The 22,202-nt window shown below is 54.0% G+C and overlaps 1 protein-coding gene across 1 annotated transcript; it reads left to right on the forward strand.

Moving 5' to 3' along the window:
• The first annotated feature begins 10,279 nt into the window (after positions 1–10,279).
• Positions 10,280–11,396, forward strand: LOC119521614 (epithelial cell adhesion molecule-like). Its single transcript, XM_037820062.1, is given in 1 exon segment — positions 10,280–11,396. A coding segment is annotated over 1 exon segment (945 nt). The 3' UTR covers positions 11,225–11,396.
• The last annotated feature ends 10,806 nt before the right edge of the window (positions 11,397–22,202 follow it).

The raw sequence follows: 22,202 nt of genomic DNA on the forward strand, positions 1-22,202 counted from the left end.
CAGTGCGATATTCCATCTTACAACTGGGCCAGCTGTGGCCCCGCATTGGAGCAAACTTGACTGAGGTTTCCTGGAGAGCAAGTGGGAGCCGAGACTAGCCCCCCGTCCATGGTACCCCTGGGCATGGGTGGAAGCAGGAGGGTGAGAGTGCTCAGCAGCCTTAGGGTACCCAGCAGCAGAACCCAGTGTGGAGAGGGAGATTTACTTCAGCCCAAAGGAGGAGTGTGGGGCAGAGAAAATGATAACTGCCCCCGGGCACTTCTTCCCTTAGACAGAACAGAGACACACCCCTGCTGTCCTGCCCTGACGGGTGGGACCTGGACTTCTCCTGGCTTTGGAGCAGCCTTGTATGGAAGGACAAAGACGTGAGGGGCGGTGTTGGGAAGAGGGGTACGCGGGGCAGGACTGGATGCTGCTTTATGGAAATGGGGAGCAAGCCTGGCTGTGAGTCCTGGATGAGGAGGAGGGGCCTGAGCTGGCAGGTGAGTCAGGCGAGCTCCTCCCGCCCAAGGTCAGGCTGCTGGGCACTCAGCAGCAGGCTGTGATGGCCCCATGTGGTTCAGCCTCTCCTAGGACAGGCAATGTGACAGGGTGGTGCCTCGCTGTGGCCATAGATCTGCTCCCTGCTATGCTCATATCCCAGGAGAGGGAGCTCGGGGACGGTGAGGGCCCGAGCGGGGTTCAGAGGCTGATGTTCTGACAGCCCATGCCCCTCCCCTCCAAGGTGGTGGCTTGGAGAGGACCCCAGGCTGTTCTCAGAGCCCCTCTGCTGCTCACGGGGCCGGGACAGAGATGTGTCACAAAGGGATGGGCAGCAGGAAGATGTACTTCTTGTCTCCTTACCACTCACTGGAGCTGGGGGCCTTTTACAGTCAGAGAAGTTTAGGGAAAGCTGCACACCACATGTGCCAAAGGAGCACTGAAGTCCATCGAAGGTCCTGAGAAGTCCTGCAGTCAGGGCCGAGCAGAGCTCAGGCCCCAGGAGGCTGGGCCGTGGCTCCACAGCCCGGAGTGAGGTGCTCCCCGCTCGGCCTTCACCACCTCAGAAACCCAGCAGTGGGTGTGCACACACGTGTGAGGGAGAGAAGCTAAAAGGAGATTTGCTGGATTAGAAGCAGAAAGGCCAAATGTAAGCTTATGGGGCTTTATCTACCTTTTAATGTAATAGTGATATGAGAAATTAAATGTTTACTCTTTGTAGGCTGAGCCAGGAGTATAAAACCAATCCAACAAAAGGCCCTAAGTCCTCTTCCCTGGGGGTGGCCAGGGGCTCCAGCTCCGAGCTGCTTCCTGGGGCAGAATCTAGAAAACCCACCAGCTGGCCACACACTGATGATTCAACAAACCCATGCTTGGCTCCTAGTGTCCGAGAGACATGGGCACAGCGGTTAGAGGAGAACCAAGGACGGCATGACACATCCCCCCAGGCCATCACTGACGCCTCACAAATGCTGCAAGGGGCTCCCAGGGAAGGGTCTCGGGCTTGCAGCCTTTTTTTTCTGCATCTCAGGATACTGTTTGAGACAGGGAGTCATCTTGGTGGGGTGTTGCTTTTGGAGACCAGGGAAATCAGGGGAGGCTGCAAGGGAAGTCAACGTCCAGGACAGTCTGACAAGGGGGCTGGGGAGGAATTTGGCCCCTGGGCAGGTGGGAGACACTTTGCTCATTCCAAAGTGGTTTATCCAAGTGCTGGGCCCTGACACGGAGGTTGAAGTTCCTCAACAATTTCATCACCAGCTGATAGATTAAGTTCCTCACGAGAAGCACGAGCCAAGTCCATGGGCCGTCAGCGGCCAGGCTGTGGAGAGGCACCCGAAAGCTCCCAATGAGGTAATCAGGAGCTGGGGCCCCCGCTCCCTGGAGCCTTTGGGGTAGTGTGGACCCCCATACCTGCCTGGAAGGCTCAGGGGCAAGCAGCAGGAGCTCCGCAGATTTTCAGTGCCTGGGGGAGCACACTCTGGCCCCACAGAGATCTGTCTGGCCAGGCTCCCAGGCCAAGGCCCTGGGGGCTTCTGAGCGGTAGGACTCCCCTAATTTCTCGTCCCTGCCTCCAGGAAGCCCGGACACACCGGGTGCATCTACAGCCTGGCACACCCACTGTGCCTCCTCTGCCAGCACTAACCAAGGCCTTCCCCGGAGCAGGAGGGCACTGGGGCGGCACCCAGGCTGCGACCAGGAGGCCCAGAATCAAGGGTGAAGGTGACTCCGGGGCTCAGTCCGCACCACCCTGGGGTCTGAAGTCCCAAGTAGGCAGCTCAGGAACTCTCAGGGGACACTGGATGAGCCCCCAGGGTTTCTCTCCCAGCCCTGGGCTGGGGGCTTCTCCCCAGGTTGCTCTCCCTCCCAGGCAGGCTGCTCACAGCCCTGTGCTGGCCCAAGCGCCATGTCAGGCACCACACCAGGACCTTTGACCTCAGAGAGAACACAGGCCAAGACATGCTTTAATCTGGGACTCCTGAGGGGGCACTTTGTGGTGGTTGTGGGGGGTGGAGCATTGATAATCCAAGAAGTTTAGGAAAAGCTGCTCACCGTATGTCCCCTTTGAAGATTTACAGAGCTACACCGATTTACAGAGACTGCACTGAACATCCTGGGACATCCTGCAGCAAGGGTGGGACTGTTTCACCAGGCATCTTGGCTTTATTAACTCCCAGAAAGCAGGGACTGAGACAATGGCTTGTGCGCAGGTGGTTTATTTTGGGGCATGGAGTGGGGTGCTGGGACAGGTGAATTGGGGGAGGGGGGAAAGCCAATCCAAGGGTGCTCTACTGAGCGGGATCCCCTGTGGGCAACTGGGGCTCTTTTCTGCCATGTAGAACACACTTCTGCTCACCCACCTGAGACTGGGAAGAGAGGATTCATCCGCTAGTGCCCATCCCTACTGGCCAGGAGTCACCCCGAGATGTTAACTCTCCTGCACTTCCAAGGGTAGGCATGCACCAGGATGGCCAGAGGTTTCCCAGAAACCCCAAGGGGCCATCACAGAGGACCCCCAGGGCAGAGAGCAGGTGAAGTGGAGAGCCAGGAGGCAGGTGCTGCTGGGCTACTCCTGCCCTCACCTGGCTGCTCCTGCAAAAGCTGGAGCACAAAGGAGAGCAGAGGGATGGGGCAGGAGGATGCTCAGCATGTCAGGGATGCCCACTCTTCTTTGGAGCTCTTCTTTATGTTAGCATATATTAAATCTGGAGGTATTTGGGGTCAGTGGAAAGTTCCTGGGGCTCTCCAGGAAATGCTTGCTGGTCCAGGGAATTGTGGGTGAAATTGCAAACACGGACTTCACTTGTATTTTGTTTTTGATGCATCCTTAACATCTCCTTTCACTCATTCATTCACTCATCCATTCAATAATTCATCAAGTGCCTTCTGTGGGCAGGGTCCAGGGCAGACCTGGAGGACAGAAGCAAAGAAGACCTTTCCTAGCTCTTGAAAGGCTCACGACCAAGGGCAGTGTCAGCAAACTTTTCCTGTAAAGGGCCGGACAGTAAATATCCTTGGCTTTGAGAGCCATCCAGTCTCTGTGGCTGACTTGTGGCAGGAAAGCAGCCACAGCCAATACACAAATAATGGGGGAGGCTGTGTTCCAGGCAAATCTTATTTACAAAAACAGGGGACCCGTGGGAATTGGCCCTCAGGCCAGTTTGCTGACTCCTGGCATGGGAGATGAACGGTCAAGTTTTCAGAAAGCCCATTAGATGATGCCAGTATCTCTGCCCAGGGAAATCATGGAGGGCTTCCCAGAAAAGGTGACATCTGAGCCAGGTCTTGAAGGATGAGAAGGAGTTTCCTGGGTGGAAAAGTAGGGAAAAGGCGTTAAAGATAGAGTAACTGCAGCTGAGCAAGCACCTTGACAATGTGGTTCTGAAAGCTGGAAGTGCACATAAATTGTGGAGGACTGAAGGTAACAAGAAAAAAGTAACCATCACAATTAATGAAAAGTAAGACAAGAGTCTCCTGGAAGTCTTTTCAGATAAGACAACCAGTGTGCAGTTTTAAAAGCAGAATGGGGTGAGAGGAGAAGACATACTCCTCTCTCCGTATTGGGACCATCTCCCCTGAGACCATGCCCCAGAGCACCCAGGCCTCAGATGGGCATAAGGGCTGGTCCAGGGGATCTGCCCAGAGACTGGAGGTTGTCAGAGTCCTCAGACCTGACTCCATTCACAGGGTCCATCATGCCACCTGCCTCAGCCACCTTGACAGGCAGGTTGCCCCCATAAACCTGATGGGCGATGGTGGCTCAGGGTGGTGTCAGCCCGAGCCCTGCTGGCCCCTGGAATCATGAGTCTGTGTCACCACTGGGCCACCTGGGGCTTCCTGGTGGGGGTGTACACCTGGAAGCATCTGCAGGGTTGGCTGCTAGGAGAACTCTGTGGGCTTGCTTGCCTTTCTGCCCAGTTCTAGGGTATTCAGCGCAGTTCTGGGGGCAGCCCCTCAGGCTTCCCCTCACTAGTGGGTACCTGGGAGGGCTGGGGCTGCCATCCCTGCAGTGCCAGCTCAGCAGCTGCAGGGCCGTGAGCTCTCCCCCATTCAGCCAAGTGGCTTTCAGACGAACTGGTGACATGGCACTTAGCTGCTGTGCTGGAGCTATGGTCTATGGGAGAGGGGGTGTCTTGTGTTTGAATCCAGGCTGGCCCTGCAGTTCTGGGCTGCACTGAGAGCCTCTCTTCTCCCCAGTCTCTGCTGAGCAAGGAGGTGGGCTTGGAGTATGAGATGGGTGAAAGTGGGTATGGCAGTGTCTAGAGCCACCTTGATGTCATGTACAACCAGCCACCAACCCCCTGTGGCATGCAACTGTAAATATGCATTATTGCCCTCACGTGGATAGTCGCCAGGTGGTTCTGCTGACCTGAGCTGAGCTTGGCAGGGCTTGCGCATGCACCTGTGGTCCCTTGCAGGTGAGCTGGGCAGCTTGGGTCTCCTCCCTTGTCTGGGCCCTCAGCTGAGACGAGAGAGCTGACTTGCTCTGCTTATGTACCACCTCCTCCAGCAGGCTAGCTCCGGCTCCTCCTCCTTGCAAAGGCAGAGGAGCAAAAGAGAGCGGAAGCCACACATCTGTTGGTTGAAACAAGTCTCAGGGCCAGATTCAGGGTGGAGAAATGAACTTCCCCTTCTGTGGGAGGCTCTGCAAAGTCACAAGGCAGAGGCCTGGTGGGGAGGGAAGGGTGAAGGATTGTGGCTATTTCTGCAACCTATGCAGATGGGCTCCCCACTGGGTGGCACCTTAGAACCTTCAATTTGAATTGTCCACACTCTTCCTACGTCTTACAGAGCCTGCTACAGACCCTCTCGTGGGACAGTCTCTGCAGGCCCTGCCCCTCCGCCCCAAGCAGTGTGCCTTTGGAAGATCCTCTCCAGGACCCCTAGAGTTTCTGGAAAGGAGATGCTGATAGGATCTCTCTCCCAGCCTTTCCAGTGGGGCTGACCAGGGGCCCTTTCTCAGTGCTTCTGCTTCCCATCCTGGCTTCCCTGGGCTTTTTTTTTTTTTGCAAATAAAGCCCCACCTACTTGTCAGAAGATTTGGCCATGAACTGGGCACCCTCTGTGTTAGGCACCAAATGTGGGCTCTGCGGACACTACGTCATTCAGTTCTCCTAGCAATGCTGTGAGCTGTTCCCATCATGCCTCTTTCCAATGGGGAAACCGGCTCAGCGTGCCCAGTTTCCCCCAGTGAGTTTGCAGCAGAGCCATGATTCACACCCAGTGTGGTCTGACCACTAAACACCATTTCTCACCTCCATCCCACAGCCCGGAGCAGCCAAACCTCCCCAGCTGAGTGGCAAACTCCCCCGTCTCCAGCCCAGCAGTGGTCTGGCAGATGAATGCTAAATTTTTAAAAATTTTTTCCTTTAAGTTTCTATCTGTTCATGCAGTAACTGAATCTAGGCGTGTTCAGGCACCATCTGCGACGCAACCCCATTTTCCAAATCCTGAAGCCCTTTTCCTCTTTGCACTGAACGTGTACGGTGGTGTGGTGGTCCAGAATAAATAACTCATCTTGGATTGCCCAACAACCAGGGGCCACAATGGGAATTTTTCTCTGAGGAGGGAGGAAGGAGAAAAGGAATTTGCTAAACTGGAATTGAGTTTTGTTTTTCTGATGTGGGCTATTTCTTCTGGCTGACATTTCAGTGAGCCCCATCTGCTGGCTGCAACTCAGGCCGTCTCTTATCTCAATTGATAGTGCATGATGCTCAACACCAAGCTTCTGGGAGTGTGTTTTGGGGTGCCTCTGTGCCCCCAGGCCCCTTCTTTGAAAGCTTCACCCTGAGGACCATCATGGCCTCGGTCACACAATGTGGGGCTTGGGGATAGACGAAATGATACCCCAGGGGTATTGCAGCTTCTAGAGTTTGCCCAGAACTCTGAAGGGCCAAGAGTGAGGTCTAAGTCCCCTTTGACTCAGAGGCCCCAGAAAATCAGTTTTATTTTAGAGTCAAAGAAATGAATTTAGAAACCTCTTTCTTTCCCTCCACCCTTTCCTAACTGCCTAACAGTTTTCTGACTACACCACTGCCAGGTTAATTTCCCTCATCTTTTAGCTGTTTCCTTGTTACTCCCTGTTTCCAAAATTTCCATGGATACTGTCTTCATTCAGTGTGACATTCCAGGATCTTGACTCCTGACACCTCTCCGGCTAAGGTTAGGCCCTCCGTTCCCTGAATACAGACTTCCAGGTCCTGTCTTGACGCTTTGGCTTCACCTTATGTCTGCTTGCCGTGGCCTCTCCACATCTCCTCATCTTTTCCTCCTTGTCCAGGAGACCTTCCCTGGGTGCTCTCTCTTGACGCTGAGGCCAAGTCCTGGTGACACTCAGCCCTTCTCACGGGTCTTCCCCATGCACATCTCCTCTGTGCTCCACAGCCTGGGCTGGTGGGTCCGAGGGACCCTGTGGATGGAATCCGATGTGTGTGCACCTTGGCGAGTGCACCTGCCTCACAGGTGGGGCTTTATACACAGAGAGGTGCCACCGTGGGGACTCCCGCAGGTGGGACGGGGTGATATGCCATCCTCAGAGGGCTGTGGGAAGATTCAGTGCCTCAGTCCATGCAGACAGCTCTCCTGGACGCTGGCCCATGTGAGCTCAGAACACACCTTCATTCTCTACTCTTTTCTGGATTGTGGACCGCAGGAGAAGACAGACAAAATGCTTGCCAGCTGTTCTAGTTTGCTAATGCTGCTTGAATGCAAAACACCAGAAATGGATTGGCTTTTATAAAAGGGGGTTTATTTGGCTACACAGTTACAGTCTTAAGGCCATAAAGTGTCCAAGGTAACCTTTACTGGAGGATGGCCAATGTCATCTGGAAAACCTCTGTTAGCTGGGAAGGCACATGGCTGGCGTCTGCTCCAAAGGTCTGGTTTCAAAATGGCTTTCTCCCGGGATGTTGCTCTCTAGCAAGCTTGCGCCTCTTCAGAAAGTCACTCACAGCTGCACTGAGTTCCTTCTCTTTAAGTCAGCTCATTTATATGGCTCCACTGATCAAGGCCCACCCCGAATGGGTGGGGCCATGCCTCTATGGGAATATCTCAGAGTCATCACCCATAGCTGGGTGGGGCACATTCCAAGCAAATCTAATCAGCACCAAAAACGTCTGCCCCACAAGGCTACATCAAAGATAATGGCGTTTGGGGGACACAATACATTCAAACTGGCACACCAGCATTGCAGCCTTTTGAAAGTGTCAGCCCCCATGAGCACTGAAGACTTTCTGCAACCCCCTGAAGCTGGTCGAGGGCTGGAACCATTTGACATTCCCAGATGGTTCCTGATACCGGCAAGCTCCAAACCTCAACTGTTCAAGATAAGAGCTTTTCTGTGGTAGTAATTACTTACATTATATGGTAAGACATTTAAAAATTATTTTCAAATTATTAAATTGGTATCTTAATAATACAGAAGTGTGGGTAAAAGAGAACAGAGGAAGCCCCCTAAGTTCTCTCACCTGACACAGCCACACTGGCCATCTCGCACCCTCCACCTCTCATGGCCGCACGGCTGCTCAGGTGGGGCACGGGCTGCTTCACAAGCTGCGGTCCCCTCGGGTGGCATTGACCAAGGGGTCATCCAACCTCTGCCAGACCCAGCATGAAGTGATCCACATCAATTACGTCGCTGAATTCTCACAACACCTCCAGGAGGCAGGTGCTTTCATCACCAGCCCCGCAGTCTGGCTGATAGAACTGAGGCTTCGGGGGCAGGTGACTGGTGTGCAAGGGGGCTCAGAGACTCTTGCACAGGCGGCTGGCCCCAGAGGGTAGGGGGTTTAGGGTGGGAGGTAGGGGGGCAGCTCTCCTTGTAACCCATGTTACAGCTGAGGGAGCTCAGACCCAGAGAGGTGAGGTGACCTACCAATATCCAATGATCACCAAACTCTGTGGATTATACCTCAGAAGTGTCCACCAAATCTCCCTTTTGATCCAACGGACTCTTGGCAGAGCTTTCCCACAAACACAACTGAACGTGCCACCCTCCCCTGGCTCCTCTCCAGGCCTTGGTGTGGCGTTTGTGACTCTTTGCACCCAGAGGAGCAGAACAGAGCATCTAAGTCATCAGCTTTGAAATCGCAGCCACTGGGGCCAAAAGGGTCCTTGCTCCACGACTCGGGGCAGGTGCTCCTCCTTCTCTCCCATCCTTCCCTGGGGAGCAAACTCCTACTCATCTTTTCAGACCCATATGTCAAATGTCACCTCTTCTGTGAAGCCCCCCAGATTTCCCCAGGCATTCTGGCTGGTGTGCTCCGCAGGCCTGATGCAGCACGTGGGTTGTGCAGTCTGTCTGTGGGCTGGCTTCTCTTCCCTAGGTGTCCCCAAGGCCAAAGGACTGTGTCGTGGCTTTCCGGGTGCCGATAGAGTTGGCAACAGCCGACGTTTGATGGGTGAACCAGCGATCACTGAGTAGCAGTGGGAACCCCCGACTGCCACCCCCCCCCCATGGTGCTAATCTGCAGGGCCCAGCACCCCTTCTGCTGGCCCTCAGCACTGCCACCACCTGCCCTCAGGCCAGAAGGCTGTCTCAGGCAGCCACGGACTGTGTCCCTCTGGATGTTCCAACCGCCATCAGCCCTGCAGGGGGGACAGCTCAGGGAGGAAGGACACGACATGTATTTTCTCTTAATTGGAAACTAATGACCCGTGGTCCCCCAGCTGGTCCTTGTTGACGGGGCCGTGTCCTGTCAGCTGGAGACTCAGCCTGTGGCAGGACTTCTGGGTAGGGGGCCCATCTGCCAGGCCCACCGTCGAGCCCTTTGGCCAAGCCCCCCAGGTGGGCCTGGCCACCTCCCTCATCTCCCCTGCCGGATCCTCCCTCCAAGCCCCCCCACACCAGCGTCTGTCTCGCTGGCTCAGCTGGCTGCTGCCTCGTCTCTCCCGAGCAAGGTCTCCCTGGAGGGTCCCGGGCACCTTGGTGGGGTGACGCTGCTCCAGGACCGTCCCTGGCCACCTGCCCATCCTCTCTGAACTGTGGCAGTGCACCCACCTCCCAGGACACCCTCCACTCACAGAACAAAGGGAGGAGGGCTCTCGGCAGCCCAAGCCCAGGGGTCTACCTCAGCGAGGGCAGGAGCCTGCCCCTACCTGAGAGGGTGCGCCCAGCCTCCTGGGAGCATGTAGAGAGCTGAGCAGCGGGGGTGCAAGTCGCGGCACCGCCCTGTCATGGCCGAGCCACCTCTCTGAGTCTCTGTCTGTCATTCACATCGTAGGGCCAAGAATGAGAACACCTTCCTAAACTGTCACGAGCAGAAGAGAGCATAATGCAAACTGGGGAAAGGCTATAAAAGGACACAGCACAGTTGCAATCCATCCCTACCGATTCCCTGTGCTGCACCAGGATGGGGTGGGATGCAAATGCACTTCTCACTGTCCCTGAGCACGGGGGCTTGATCCTGCAGCCCAGTGGAAAAGACCACAGGGCAGGGCCCCCTGCTTCCAGCAGGCTTTCCGTGTCCTCCTGCGGGTGTCATTTGAGTCCTTTAAGGGGCTGGTGGTGATGAGCCAGGGAAATTGGGGGCGGGGGCTGTTCTGGGGCAGGCCCTGCCTGAAGGCTTCTGGGAGAAGGGCTCTGGGCAGGCCCACCCTCCCCTCTACTCTGCTGTTGGCTCACGCCCCCAGGTATGAAGCCTTGGAGTCCAAAACGCTCCCTGTTGGGGTGTGGGGGGAGGGTGCTTGGCCTCCCCCACCCCCACCCCCGCCCCCTCCTCCAGGCAGGGACTCATCACCTAGAGCCCTGCGGCCGGCTGGGAGACGACCTCCCCGCTGCCCTCCTGAGCGCACCACCCGCAGCATGGCGCCCCCTCAGGTTCTCGCGTTTGGGCTCCTGCTCGCGGCAGCTACGGCGGCGGTGGCCGCGGCTCAGAAAGATTGTGTCTGTGAAAACTATAAGCTGACCACAAACTGCTCTGTGAACACCAATGGTCAATGCCAGTGTATGTCAATTGGTACACAGAATACAGTTATTTGCTCAAAATTGGCTACTAAATGTTTGGTGATGAAGGCAGAAATGACTGGCTCAAAGTCTGGAAGAAGAGCAAAACCTGAAGGGGCCATCTAGAACAATGACGGGCTTTATGGCCCTGACTGTGATGAGAAGGGACTCTTTAAAGCCAGGCAGTGCAATGGCACTGCCACGTGCTGGTGTGTGAACACTGCTGGGGTCAGAAGAACCGATAAGGACACTGAAATAACGTGCTCTGAACGTGTGAGGACCTACTGGATCATCGTTGAATTAAAACACAAAACAAGAGAAAAACCTTATGATTTTGAGAGTTTGCGGACTGCTCTGGAGGAGGCAATCACAACTCGTTATCAACTGGATCCAAAATATGTCACAAACATTCTGTATGAGAATGATGTTATCACTATTGATCTGGTGCAAAATTCTTCTCAGAAAACTCAGAATGATGTGGATATAGCTGACGTGGCTTATTATTTTGAAAAAGATGTTAAAGGTGAATCCTTATTCCATTCCAGTAGCATGGACCTGAGAGTAAATGGGGAACAACTAGATCTGGATCCTGGTCAAACTTTAATTTACTACGGTGATGAAAAACCACCTGAATTTTCAATGCAGGGTCTAAAAGCTGGTATTATTGCTGTCATTGTGGTTGTGATAATAGCAGTTATTGCTGGAATTGTTGTGCTGGTTATTTCCAGAAAGAAGAGTATGATAAAGTATGAGAAAGCTGAGATAAAGGAGATGGGTGAGATGCATAGGGAACTCAATGCGTAACTAATATAATTTGAAGTGAAACTACAAGAAGGGAAATTAGCAAACAGACTCAGATTTCAAATGTATGAGCGTGGGAATGAAGAGATCTTTTTGGATCACTATTTTGTTAGTTAATGTCATATATTTGTAATAGTGAAACTTGTGCTCAAAATGTAAGCAGCTTGAAATTGGCTTTCCCAATCTTAAAATATGACCACACGTGTCTTAAATATGAAGATTTAATACAAAACCCAGAATTTAGACTGCGTAGTTAAAATTATGCATAACATTGGAGAGTGTATTAAATACGCTTCTAGCATAGTGTTTGAATGACTATAGTCTCATTTATGATTGAAAGCTGCTTTTCTGTTTACTTTTTGAGTCTTGTACATATTGTTTTCTCCAATTTCTTTAAACTTTTTTTATGAACTATGAAATAAAACAGGTTTAAACTGAATTTCCTAACTTTGTATCATATTGAATCAGATTTCATAGTGTATTCTTAAGACAACAGGTTAAGAATTATTCTGAATGCTAATTACAAATTAGTTTTGCCTGAGTACTAATAACCATGTATATTCAATGTAAAATGTATAATGTAATATTGTAACTTCACAGAAAAATCTATTTTATTCTGAATGAATCGTAAGATTCTCTTCTAGACGAAGATTGGCGTTTTGGTACAACATTTATACCAAATGAATTGGTGAAGAATGTTCTAACCATGACGTCTGTGGTTGGTAGAATAAGAAGCAATGTTTAATTCACTAAAGTTTCTCAATATAGTACATAATGAACAATTAGAGTATAGAGGTATTTTCAGTTACCTAAAAATGTTACTATAAAATTGAAGTATCGTGAGATTAAAAAAAAAAAAAAAAAAAGCGCTCCCTGTCATCAGAAGCTGCTCACTAGAGCCCAGAATCTCAAGCTAACAGGACTCTAGCACGCTGGTGCCGAAAAAAAAAACCCCAAAAGTGAGTCCAAGCTTCCCAGGGCTATAGAGGAGGAAGAGGCTTGGATGTCAGGTCTGGGGGACCTCGGGCTGGTCCCTGGCCCTCCTGGGGCCTCAGTTCCCCCGAGTATGTCGAGGGATTTGGGCCACACAGTTCCTAAGAGTCTTTCATCTATGACATGCTTTATGTTCGCACACACAGAAAAACACTATAAAAAAGAGAAGGAAACACGATCAAGCCTCGACTGTCATTATTTTCCAAGTTTTCTGTATATTTTTTCATTCAGAAGACAAAATGTGATTAGACCATATGTTGGGCTAATTGTTCCCCAAACAATTTAAACATTTGAATCCGTTTTCAAGAGGGAAGCGAAGTGAAGGAAGCAGGGGGCAGCTGGGGCTGACTGCGCCCCAGGAGGTGCCCCGGGAGGGCCATGGGTGCTGCCTGGGGAAGAGGGGGCCCAGATGGGGGGTTTGCTTTCCCCGGGGTCAGTCGCATCAGCATCCATCCGCTCATTCATTGTATGGATGTGAACAGACCACTCGGCCAAGCCAGCCCCCACTGGGTGCTGGGGTCACAAAGGTCAGGGGGAGAGCAAGGCCCCCATCCCACAGAACCCATGGCCCAGCAGGAGAGAGAGGGAGACGCCAGGGGCTGCACCGTGCTTCCAAGGCATAAGTGCTGGTATGGGGTAGGGGGGCTGGCATTAAATGGAGACCTGGGACTGAGGAGCAGCTGGGCAGGGATGATGGGAAGAGGGGACAGTGTGTGTGAAGGCCGGGGCCCGTCGGGGTGCTATATGAGGTCTGTGGTGTCAGGAGCTGAGACCGCTGGGGAGAGCCCTAAGGAGGGGCTCGAGGTACGTGGGGCCTGGGAGAGTGGTACTGACTGGGCCCCTGGAGTGGTGAGGAGAGCCTGGGAAGTGCGATGCAGGGCATGACGCGGCCACCTGGGTGCTTTGGTCCAGGGCTCTGCCCCTCTATGGGATGAGTGGCCCAGTCAGCTGAGGATGGGCCTCACCCCCAGATCCTCTCATTTCAGGAGCAGAGGCCAGGCTGTGGGGTCAGCAGATGCTCCTGGGAGTGCAGACAGAGCTGGAGCACCACAGAGAGCCCTAAGTCCATCCCTCTGGGTACAGATGGGGAAACCAAGGCCAGAGAGGCAGAGGTGGGGGGAGGGAGCTGGAGAATTGTCATCATCATCCAGACAGGTGGCAACGGAAGAGGGGTTTGCTCTCATATACACTTGTCTCTGGCTGCTTCTCCTCCGGGCCCTGGACAATGGTGCCCAGCACTCCCATGTGGTGTGGCTACTGGCGCTGTCTGTGATGGAGGGTGCTGGATGAAGGAAACGGTCATGGGGCCTCAGCCGTAGAAACCTCCCCAGACAAGGCAGGGTCAGGGTGGGCAGGTTCAGGACCAGGCGAGGAAGAAGCAAGGCCCCTGCAGGGAAAGGGGGGTGGGGGCTGCAGGCCCAGGAGGAAGCGGCTAGCAATGGACTGGGTGACTTTACAGCGTCTGGGAACAAGGGACCAAACAGCTTGAGCAGGGCAGCTCAGAGCTGGAGGGATGCCAGGGAAGTGCGGGGGCCTGTCTGCCAGGTTGGGGGGCCCCTCCCTCCCTTCCCCCATTCCTCTTCCTTCCTCCCTCCCTCCTTTTTGACATGTCCCACCACCCTGAGGCTGCTGAGATGAAGGGGGACTGACAGATGCACTCAAATATGGTTTGGTTCAAAGAATGAGCTTAATTAGGCATTTAAGTCCGTGGTTGTCAGTCCAAAGTATTTTGTCTTTTTGGCATGTAATCCAGGACTGTTGTTGAGGACCGTTTACAGAGGAATATCCAGATAATTGGAAAGTGATAAAGCAGATGACCCCATGATTAAATCTGACCTTTCCCTCCCCAGCAGACCGTCCCACCTTGCAGGTAAACGTGGGAGATCCATTGGCTGTACCCCAGTCGGGCCCACACGGCGCCTCACACTTCAGAGCACTGGCTCCCAGGGCAGCCCACCCCACACCTGGCACAGGAAGACCGTCCAGCCTCCAGCCACAGCCCTGGGGCCTCCTAGAAGGTCAGGCTGGAAGAGTCTTTGGGGGGCCTGTGCACCGCCCTGCAGCAGACCAGCCCAGCCCAGCCCAGCCCCCTCCACAGGTGGGAGCCCCAGACCCAGAGCCATCACAGGCCACTGCTCAGGACAGGAAAACACCAGGGGAGGAGTGTCTGGCTTGTCATCCTCAGAAGGAGCGAGTGGATGAATGTTGGAAAGGGTTCTAGAGGATTCCCAGGCAGCTGGGGTCTGTTCCAGCAAGGAGAGTGGCCTCACTCAGCGGGACTCTGGAATGGGTCCCTCCCTGCGGCTGCCCGCCGTCCCCATTTGACCGTCCCTGCTGCTGATCCCCTTCTCTTCCCTCTGCCTTTATTCCTCTCTGCCTTTCTGGTTTACCAGCTCCCTGACTCTCTTCCTGATGGCTCTACTTCTGCCACCACCACTCACTCTCTGCTCCCCCTGCTTGCCTTGTCTGTCTGTCCCTCTGCTCATCTCCAGAGGGAGTTTCAGGCCAATCAAGGCCACCTCCTCCAGGAAGCCTTCCTCCACCTCCCAGCCTGGTGTCTGAGCCCTCCTCGCTCCACTGTCTTTTGTTCCGTCTTCCCCCCTGGTCCCTTGTGCTCCTGTCCGGGCGAGCTGGGGGGTTCACAGACCTCTGCCCACCAGGCCCAATGTGCTCCCCACTCCCTGTGTCCTCTTCCTAGAGTGTCCTCCTGTCCTGCTCTGCCTGTCCAACCCCTTTCATCCCTGAGGCCCCACTTCTGGTCTCCCGGCTCCTTCCCACCTCCACAGCCGCACCTGGCCCACCTTCCCCCGGGCTGGACAGAGCAACCTGTCAAGTACTGTCCTACCTGAAGACAGGAGGAACTTGAGGAGGAACTCGGGAGCCCTCCCCAGATCATAGACTCCAAAATTCCTTCAAGGCAGCGAGGAACTCTGCAGGCCACCGAACTGGAGGGGCTGCTAGGCATCGGGGGGTGCAGCCTCCTGCCTCAGGCTGAGGCGAGAAGTCATGGGGGGGCATTGTGTGGGCCTTTTTTCCTCACATATAATCATCTGGCCTACCTGGGCTGCACGGAATGATTGTAAACCCCCCAGGTGCCCTCCCTGGGCCCACTGCACACAGCTGCTGGGGCAGGCAGCAGCTCTGCTCTCTGTGGCCTGCCCTTGGGCCCTTCAAGTGGGGCTTGTCACTGGAACCGCATTTGCTTTCTCTTTGGGGGGGTCTTGCATGAGTGGTTTGGCTCCACCATTCAGAGGACACCTGCTGCTCAGTGAGGGCCTTCCAGAGCCCAGCAGAAGGCAGCGTGGGCACCCACGGGGTCCTAAGACCCTGCTGGCGATTCTCTTGCCATGTGGTGGCTGACATAGGAGCTTCATTTCATTTACATGAACATTCAAAGACATAGAGCGCTGAGTGCCTGGTATAGCACTGCTGTCAGTGGGGCTGCCTTGCTGAGATGCCCTGAGCCTGGCCAGCGACAGGCCCCTCCAGGAGATCCAAAGTGGGGAGTGGATCCAGAGAGGCTGGCTGTGCTCTGAGAGGTGGGACCCAACGGAGCAGCTGGTCAGCCTGCAGCTTAGGGCAGGGGTCGGGGCCCAGGGTGCTCCCAGGCAGGTACTTTCCACACCAATCCTCCAAGGGCCACCCACAGAGTCTGTGGTGTAACTGGGTGGTGAGCTCTCCTTCTGTTCCTGGGGACTGTGGGGTGCTGGGTAGGAAGGCACTGCTGCCCCTTACCTGCCAGCCCTTGCCACTCCAAAGGGGCTGAGGCCTGGAGTCCCAGGGTGAGCCTTGGTAGGTTTGGAGAGTTGGGACTTGATGGGGGTGGGGTGGGGGTCTCACAACTATGCAGGGGCAACACTGCCCTGGGGTGCCATTGTTTTCTGGAGTTGGCCATGGGGTGGCTGGGGGTTTGGGGCAGTTCTTGGTGATGAGCAAACCAAGCTGCTGCCCCTCAGTTTGTCACTACAATTCAGCCCTTCCTCTGGGGTCGCTGTGCTTCTGTGGCCCAGGGGGCTAGGCAGGGGCGGGGTGGGGAGACAGCTGCTGCTCTGTGTCCCAGCTCTGGGCTTACCCACGGCAGGGCCTTGGCTGAGTTGCTCCCCTGCCTGAGCCTTGCCCTCCTAACCACGGAGTGGCAGTTTTGGGGATCATGCTAGTCTTATTGGGGTGGGGTGTGGGAATCAAGAGAAATCATCTCCTTAGCATTTTGCCCAGCACACTCTTTCTACTGAAGGGTCCCACTGGGAGTGGAGGCAGCTGTAGTTGGGGCGATAGTGGTTCTCCTTTGGGGTCTGCCATCTGCCTCGGGCCATCCCCAGCCTGATGGGCGTGGGTTAGCTGTCCAGGATGTCCTGGTAGGTGTGATGGGGCACCCTGAGAAAGGTCCCTCTGGAGCTCTTCGAGGGCAGGAGTGACTGCAGCTGGGTGGGAGCATTTGGAGACCACCCAGCCTTACAGGCAGGAGGCAGGTTGAGGTGACTGAGGTGGACCCCACAACTCCAGGGTCCTTCCGGAGGGGGTGCGGGTGAGACAGGCTCCTCATCTGGGTTGGCAGCCCCCTGGAGCTTGCCTCTCCCTCATCTGGGTGTAGGGGGGCCTCAGGGAAGGTGGGCTCTTATGTGGCCCAGGCTGTGTCCCCACCATCCCCACAGAAGCTGGCTTGGCTCATGGATGGGGTGGGGGTGGGGGGCAAGGCTTTCAGGGGTCTCTCTCAGCCAGGAGGAGGAGGAAGAGGAAGGCAGGGCTGACTAGTTGGCTGGTCCTAGAGAAAGCGCCTTCTGAAATCCAGGAGAGCTGAGACCCCCACAAGAGCAAGCACGCAGCTGCAGGGGTCCCTAGGCACTCCATCTTAGGGTGCTGGATTTCATCTCTCTCCCCATACAGGGTGAGAGAGAGAAGGAAAGGAGAGTTGGTTAATGCTGGACCTGGCAGCAGGCTTGAAAGTCTCCTCTGACATGCAGAAATGTGGCTGGAAGCTGTTCAGGATGAATAAGCACCGAGAGAAGAGGGTCTGCCTGGGTTAGCACCATGAAGCGTGGGCTGGAAACCACTCTCTGGACTCCCAGACCCCTTTCTCCACTCCACTCTGTTACCTCTTGTCCTGGGTTGTCTGGGAATTTTGATGGGCATAGGGCTCCCCCATGGGGAATCCAGCCCAGAGAAGTTGGGTGACCTGTGCAAGGTCACACAGCCCACTGGGACAAAAGACACAGGAGCGATTCCAGCCTCTAAGAGGTTCAAAGCTTGTCCCTTCCTCTCCTCCAGAGTTCTGAGAGTGTGCGAAGAATATGAATCACCCAAGAGACTCGGAAAGAGCAGTACCCTGCCTCCTGTTTCTGTCTCCAAATGTGAGAAACACGTCCCTCCTCCCACTCTCTGCCGTCTCAGGAGACGGGTTTGGTGTGTGGGAGGAGTGAGCGTGTGGACTCAGTTTGTGGTGCGTGTTTTGCTGATACCATCCCCTGGCGTTGACAGAGAGTTTTGCTCCCCTCCCTGCATCCAGGGGTGGCTGACCGCCCATGGTGGCTCCCGGTGACTGTTTCCTGGGGACTGTTGTGCTGTAGAGAGCCTTGTCTCTAGTCGCTCCCCTCCTTGGGAGCTCCTTGGGGGCTGAGACTGTGTCTGATTCGTTTTAACCCCAGGGTCGAGCAATCAGTGTGCAGCAGTGACTGTCCCCTCTGCACCTGCTGCACCACACACACCCAGGGCTCTCGCTCCTGAGCCCAGGAGGACTGGGGAGTGGATGTGCCCAGGAACCCATACTGGACCACGTCGGTCCCTGTGTCTCCAGTCTCCTTGCCCACGAGGAGGGCAGCTCTAAGCCTGCTCGACCACCTCCCTGACAGGCTCAGTGGAGGAGAGTTGCCCCGGCAGCTGCCTGCTCATGACACCCTCTGTTCTGGCTGCTGACTCTTGCCCGTCCTGCTTCCCCACTCCCAGGATCACCGTACACAAACTGCTGTGTCTGAAACCTCCTGTCAGGGGTTGTATCTAGGGAGGTTCTGCCAGAGAGTGCAGGTGCTAACTGATTCCTGTGGGATGAATGAAGGATGCAGCCGATGGGCCTTATTAGGAAAAGTCCCATTCTCTGGGGCAAGCAATCAAGGCCCCTTCTCTCGGCTGCTCAGTTCTCAGCTTTGGAAGACCCTGTCTCTAGCTGGGGCCTGGGCACCCACAGTCCTACACAAACTTACAGGAATCTTGTGTGCCGTTCTGAGCAACCACTGCATTTGGCTTCAGCTGGTCCCTCCGTTCTGTTCATGTTCTGGCTGAAGAGTCTAGAAAGCTGGTGTCTTTGGGGAAAGAATGCAAGTACCTGCTTTCTAAAGGCGGTCCTCCTAAGAAGTCATCTGTTACAGGAAGCCTCTCTGCACTGCCTCGACTGGGGAGAGTTTCGACGGGCAAGTCATGTCACTATTGACAGATGACACACTGGGCATTTCCTTTCTGACTGATGGGCTTGGATAACAATTAGAGAAGCAGGACCTCAGTCCTGGAGATCAATAGGTGAGGAAAAACCATTCTTAGAAAAAGCAAACACAAAACAGCTAGTTGGAGATGCATTTTCAATTGCATTGACTAGCAGATGTCAATACCTCTGTCTGTGGCAGGGGAAGCGTATGTTCCAGTGTCTTCTGGCAAGAGTCTGTCTGTGGAATGTGCACCTGTCCCTGGGTGGGCCTGGAGAACAATGGCATGTTGTGGGTAACTGGAGGAGGTCAAAACCCACATACCTAAGTACAGAGTGAATTGTTAAATCCAAAGAACAGCCAGACCCCCCGAATGCTCATCTCTATACACTTATAGTGTTTCTTTCTGTTTCTTTTATTCTCTCTTCCCCTTGCCTCTTTCCTTCTTTCTTTTCTCCCTTGCTCTCTTCCTCCCTTCCCCCTTTCCTCTTTCTTGCCTTCTTTTTTCTAAAAGCACTAGGGGAAGAAGTGTCTTGGGAGGGTTGGAATTCTGGATTCTATGATGGAATTCTGTGTCATGGTGGAATTCTGGCAGGATTGGAGTCTTCCTTCCAAAGGGCCCTGTGGACCCCTTAGCACTTTATCTCACCAACAGCTTGGCTGGCTGTGCAAGAACATTCAGGGAGAGTCTACCTCTAGTAGTTCCTGGATGCAAACCTTGAGAAGCCTTCCCCCAAAGGAGCGGAGTTTCTGCTGTTGAGCTGCCAGGCCGTGGGGCCAGCAGGCACAGAGAGTGAGTGTGGGCAGACAGCACTGTGGGGCTGGGGCTGGGCAGGCGGTGGTACCGTGGGGCTGGGGATGAGGTTGGGGCTGTCTCTCATAGCGGCCCAGCAATGCACACAGGCCCCTGGAGACTCACTTCTTTCTCCCCCATCCCAAGGGACCCTGTCTCCCACGTCCACGTGCCCCAGCAGTATTAGAAACCTCATGGCTGGAGTATTAGTGTGGAACTGCCTTGCCCATGGTTTGATTCCTAGAATGGGCAGTGCCTGCCATGTCAGGGGTGCTCAGTGAATACCGCTGATTTAGGAAACCAGGCCGCTGAGATGGTCCTAAAAGAGAAGACGCTTCTTACACTCCTCCAGGAGACCTTGGCATGTTCCTGGAGGAATCCCAGGTCTCTCTCTTCTAAGAGGATCCTTTTTTCCCAAGCAAAAGTACAATTGCTAAGGACCAGCCCTGAGGTCTGCGCGGGAAATGTATATGGAGGTTGCCCCTCAGGGGTCAGGAGCCAGGTGTAGATCTCCCTGAATCTGTCAAGGAGAGCGGTGCATGATTAAATATCATTAAATGGACTCAGACCTCATCCAACTTCATTACCACAAGGGCCTGCTGCACTTGAGTTATTGCTAGGGCTTGGCAGGAGGAGGTGAGCCCAGAGGAGGCTCACGTCTGGCGGGGGGCTGCCAGGGGCTCTTTCTTGGGGAGCTCCCGCCATGGTCAGGCTGGGCTGCACGTCCGCCTCGCCTCGGGATGATTTGCAGATGTGAGAGGGTGGGCAGCGGTATTGAGCCAAGGCTGATGTCTGCACATGTGCTTCCCCTCAGTCTTTCCAAGAGAATTTTGCAGGGGTGGTTCTTGGCTCCCCCACTACAGGGGAGGATTCTGTTCAGAGCAGAGGGTGACCGAGGCAGGATTGAACCCAGGGCCACTCCCGAGGGTGACATCAGCTCTCTGCTGCCTGGAGGGGAGTGCCTGCCTGAGGTCACCAGGCAGGGCCAAAGCCAGGCAGCAGGCCTTTGGGTCCAGCAGGAGCCAGCTTCTCCCCTAGGCCTGAGTGGGAGGAGCCTGTAAACTGATGACCAGTTTCCCTCTCATTGATACCTCAAATCCTATCATTTAACATTCAACCTTTGGGGTTCAGTAAGTTCTTATTCAGGTTTCTTTTAAAATGCAGATGTCCCAGGGAAGATGTGGGGTGTCCTGAGTATGTGTCATCCACGGCCTGGCTGCTCCCAGGACATTTGTTGAATGCATGAGCTGTTGGCACATTCAGGGGCTGATGAGGGCTCTGGGTTTGTGGGGTGAGGAGAGAGGAGTGTGTTGATAACAGTCTCCCGCCTTCACCAAGCTCCTTGGTGCAGATAACAGCCCAGCTTTCAGCCTGGGCCCCTCTAGAGGGGAGAAAAAGTTTGTTGAAAAGATTAATGCCCCTGACTGAAGCATGCGCTTCAACTTCCTAATTTTAATTGCTTTTTTTTTAATCCCTTCCTCATCCCTAGGAAATGGTCTACACAGAGGAACCCATGCTTATGCTCAGGGCAGGACACACACTTGTAAAGGCAGGTAGATGTGGGACAGAAACACGGTCAGGGTGATGGGGGCTTTTCACCACATTAAGATCAGCCTTAATAATGTGCTGATGGTTTCAGTGCAGGAAGAGCTTCCCAAGAAGCTGTGTGAAATGTGCAATGAAAATTTCAGTGGTCAGTCTATGGCACCTAAGAGGATGTTAGTCAGGCGGCCAAGGGACACCTTCGATGGCCTGGCTTCCTCATCCACCAACCAATGCACAAGGACCTTCTACGGCAAGTGGAGCAGGAAACAAAGATTTTCGCATCGGTAAGTGGGGTGTTGCTGTAACAAATACCCCCAAATGTGGAAGTGGCTTTGGCATTGGGTAATGAGTAGAGGCTGGGACAGTTCTGAGGTGCTTGATAGTAAAAGTCTAGATTGCCTTGAAGAGATGGTTGGTGCAAATGTGGATGTTAAAGGCGATTCTGGTAGGGGCTCAGAAAGAAGTAAGGAGAGCTATGGAGAATGCTTGTTTCATTTTCTATCATCCTGGAGAGTACAAAGATTGTTATGTACAGAATGTTGCTAGAAATATGTAGGTTAAAGGGACTTGCAGCGAGGCCTCAGACAGAAATTAGGAATATGTAACTGCACGATGGAGGAAAGGCAATCCTTGCTGTATAAAATGGCAGAGAACTTTGCCGAATGCTATTCTGTTGAGTGGAAAATAGAGCTAGTTAATGACGAACTTGAATATTTAGTTGAGATTTCCAAGCAAAATGTGGGAAGCACAGCCGGGTTCCTCCTGGATGCTTACAGTAAAATGTAAGAGAGGAAAGAGATAAATTGAGGAAGGAACTGCTGAGACAAAAGGAACCAGCACTTGGGGATTTGGAAAATTCTCAGCCTTACCAGACAGTGTGCTCTGCAGACAAGGCCAAGTGTGTGGCTGGAAAACCATTTGCCAAACATGTTAGGTCTGTGACTCCTGGATCCAATCCACCAGCTCAGCAGAAGCCAGGAAAGAGGTGCATATTCCCCAGAGAGATTTGTGGAGATCCCTATTGTCTGATGACTTGCACCCCAGAGAACTACATGGGAGACTGAGAAGGATTTTGAGCATTTTATACCATCAGAAACACTGCCAGCATGGACGGAAATGGACAGGGACTGGACGAAATGAAGGAAGGATGCTTCTGAGGGCAGACCCCCAGATGCACAGCCCTGCCCAACAGGACATCCTGGGGCTGAGAGCAGGGGGCCTCCACTCCAACAGTAGGGGG

Source organism: Choloepus didactylus, chromosome 27 (assembly GCF_015220235.1).
Source record: "Choloepus didactylus isolate mChoDid1 chromosome 27, mChoDid1.pri, whole genome shotgun sequence".
NCBI lineage: Eukaryota > Metazoa > Chordata > Mammalia > Pilosa > Megalonychidae > Choloepus > Choloepus didactylus.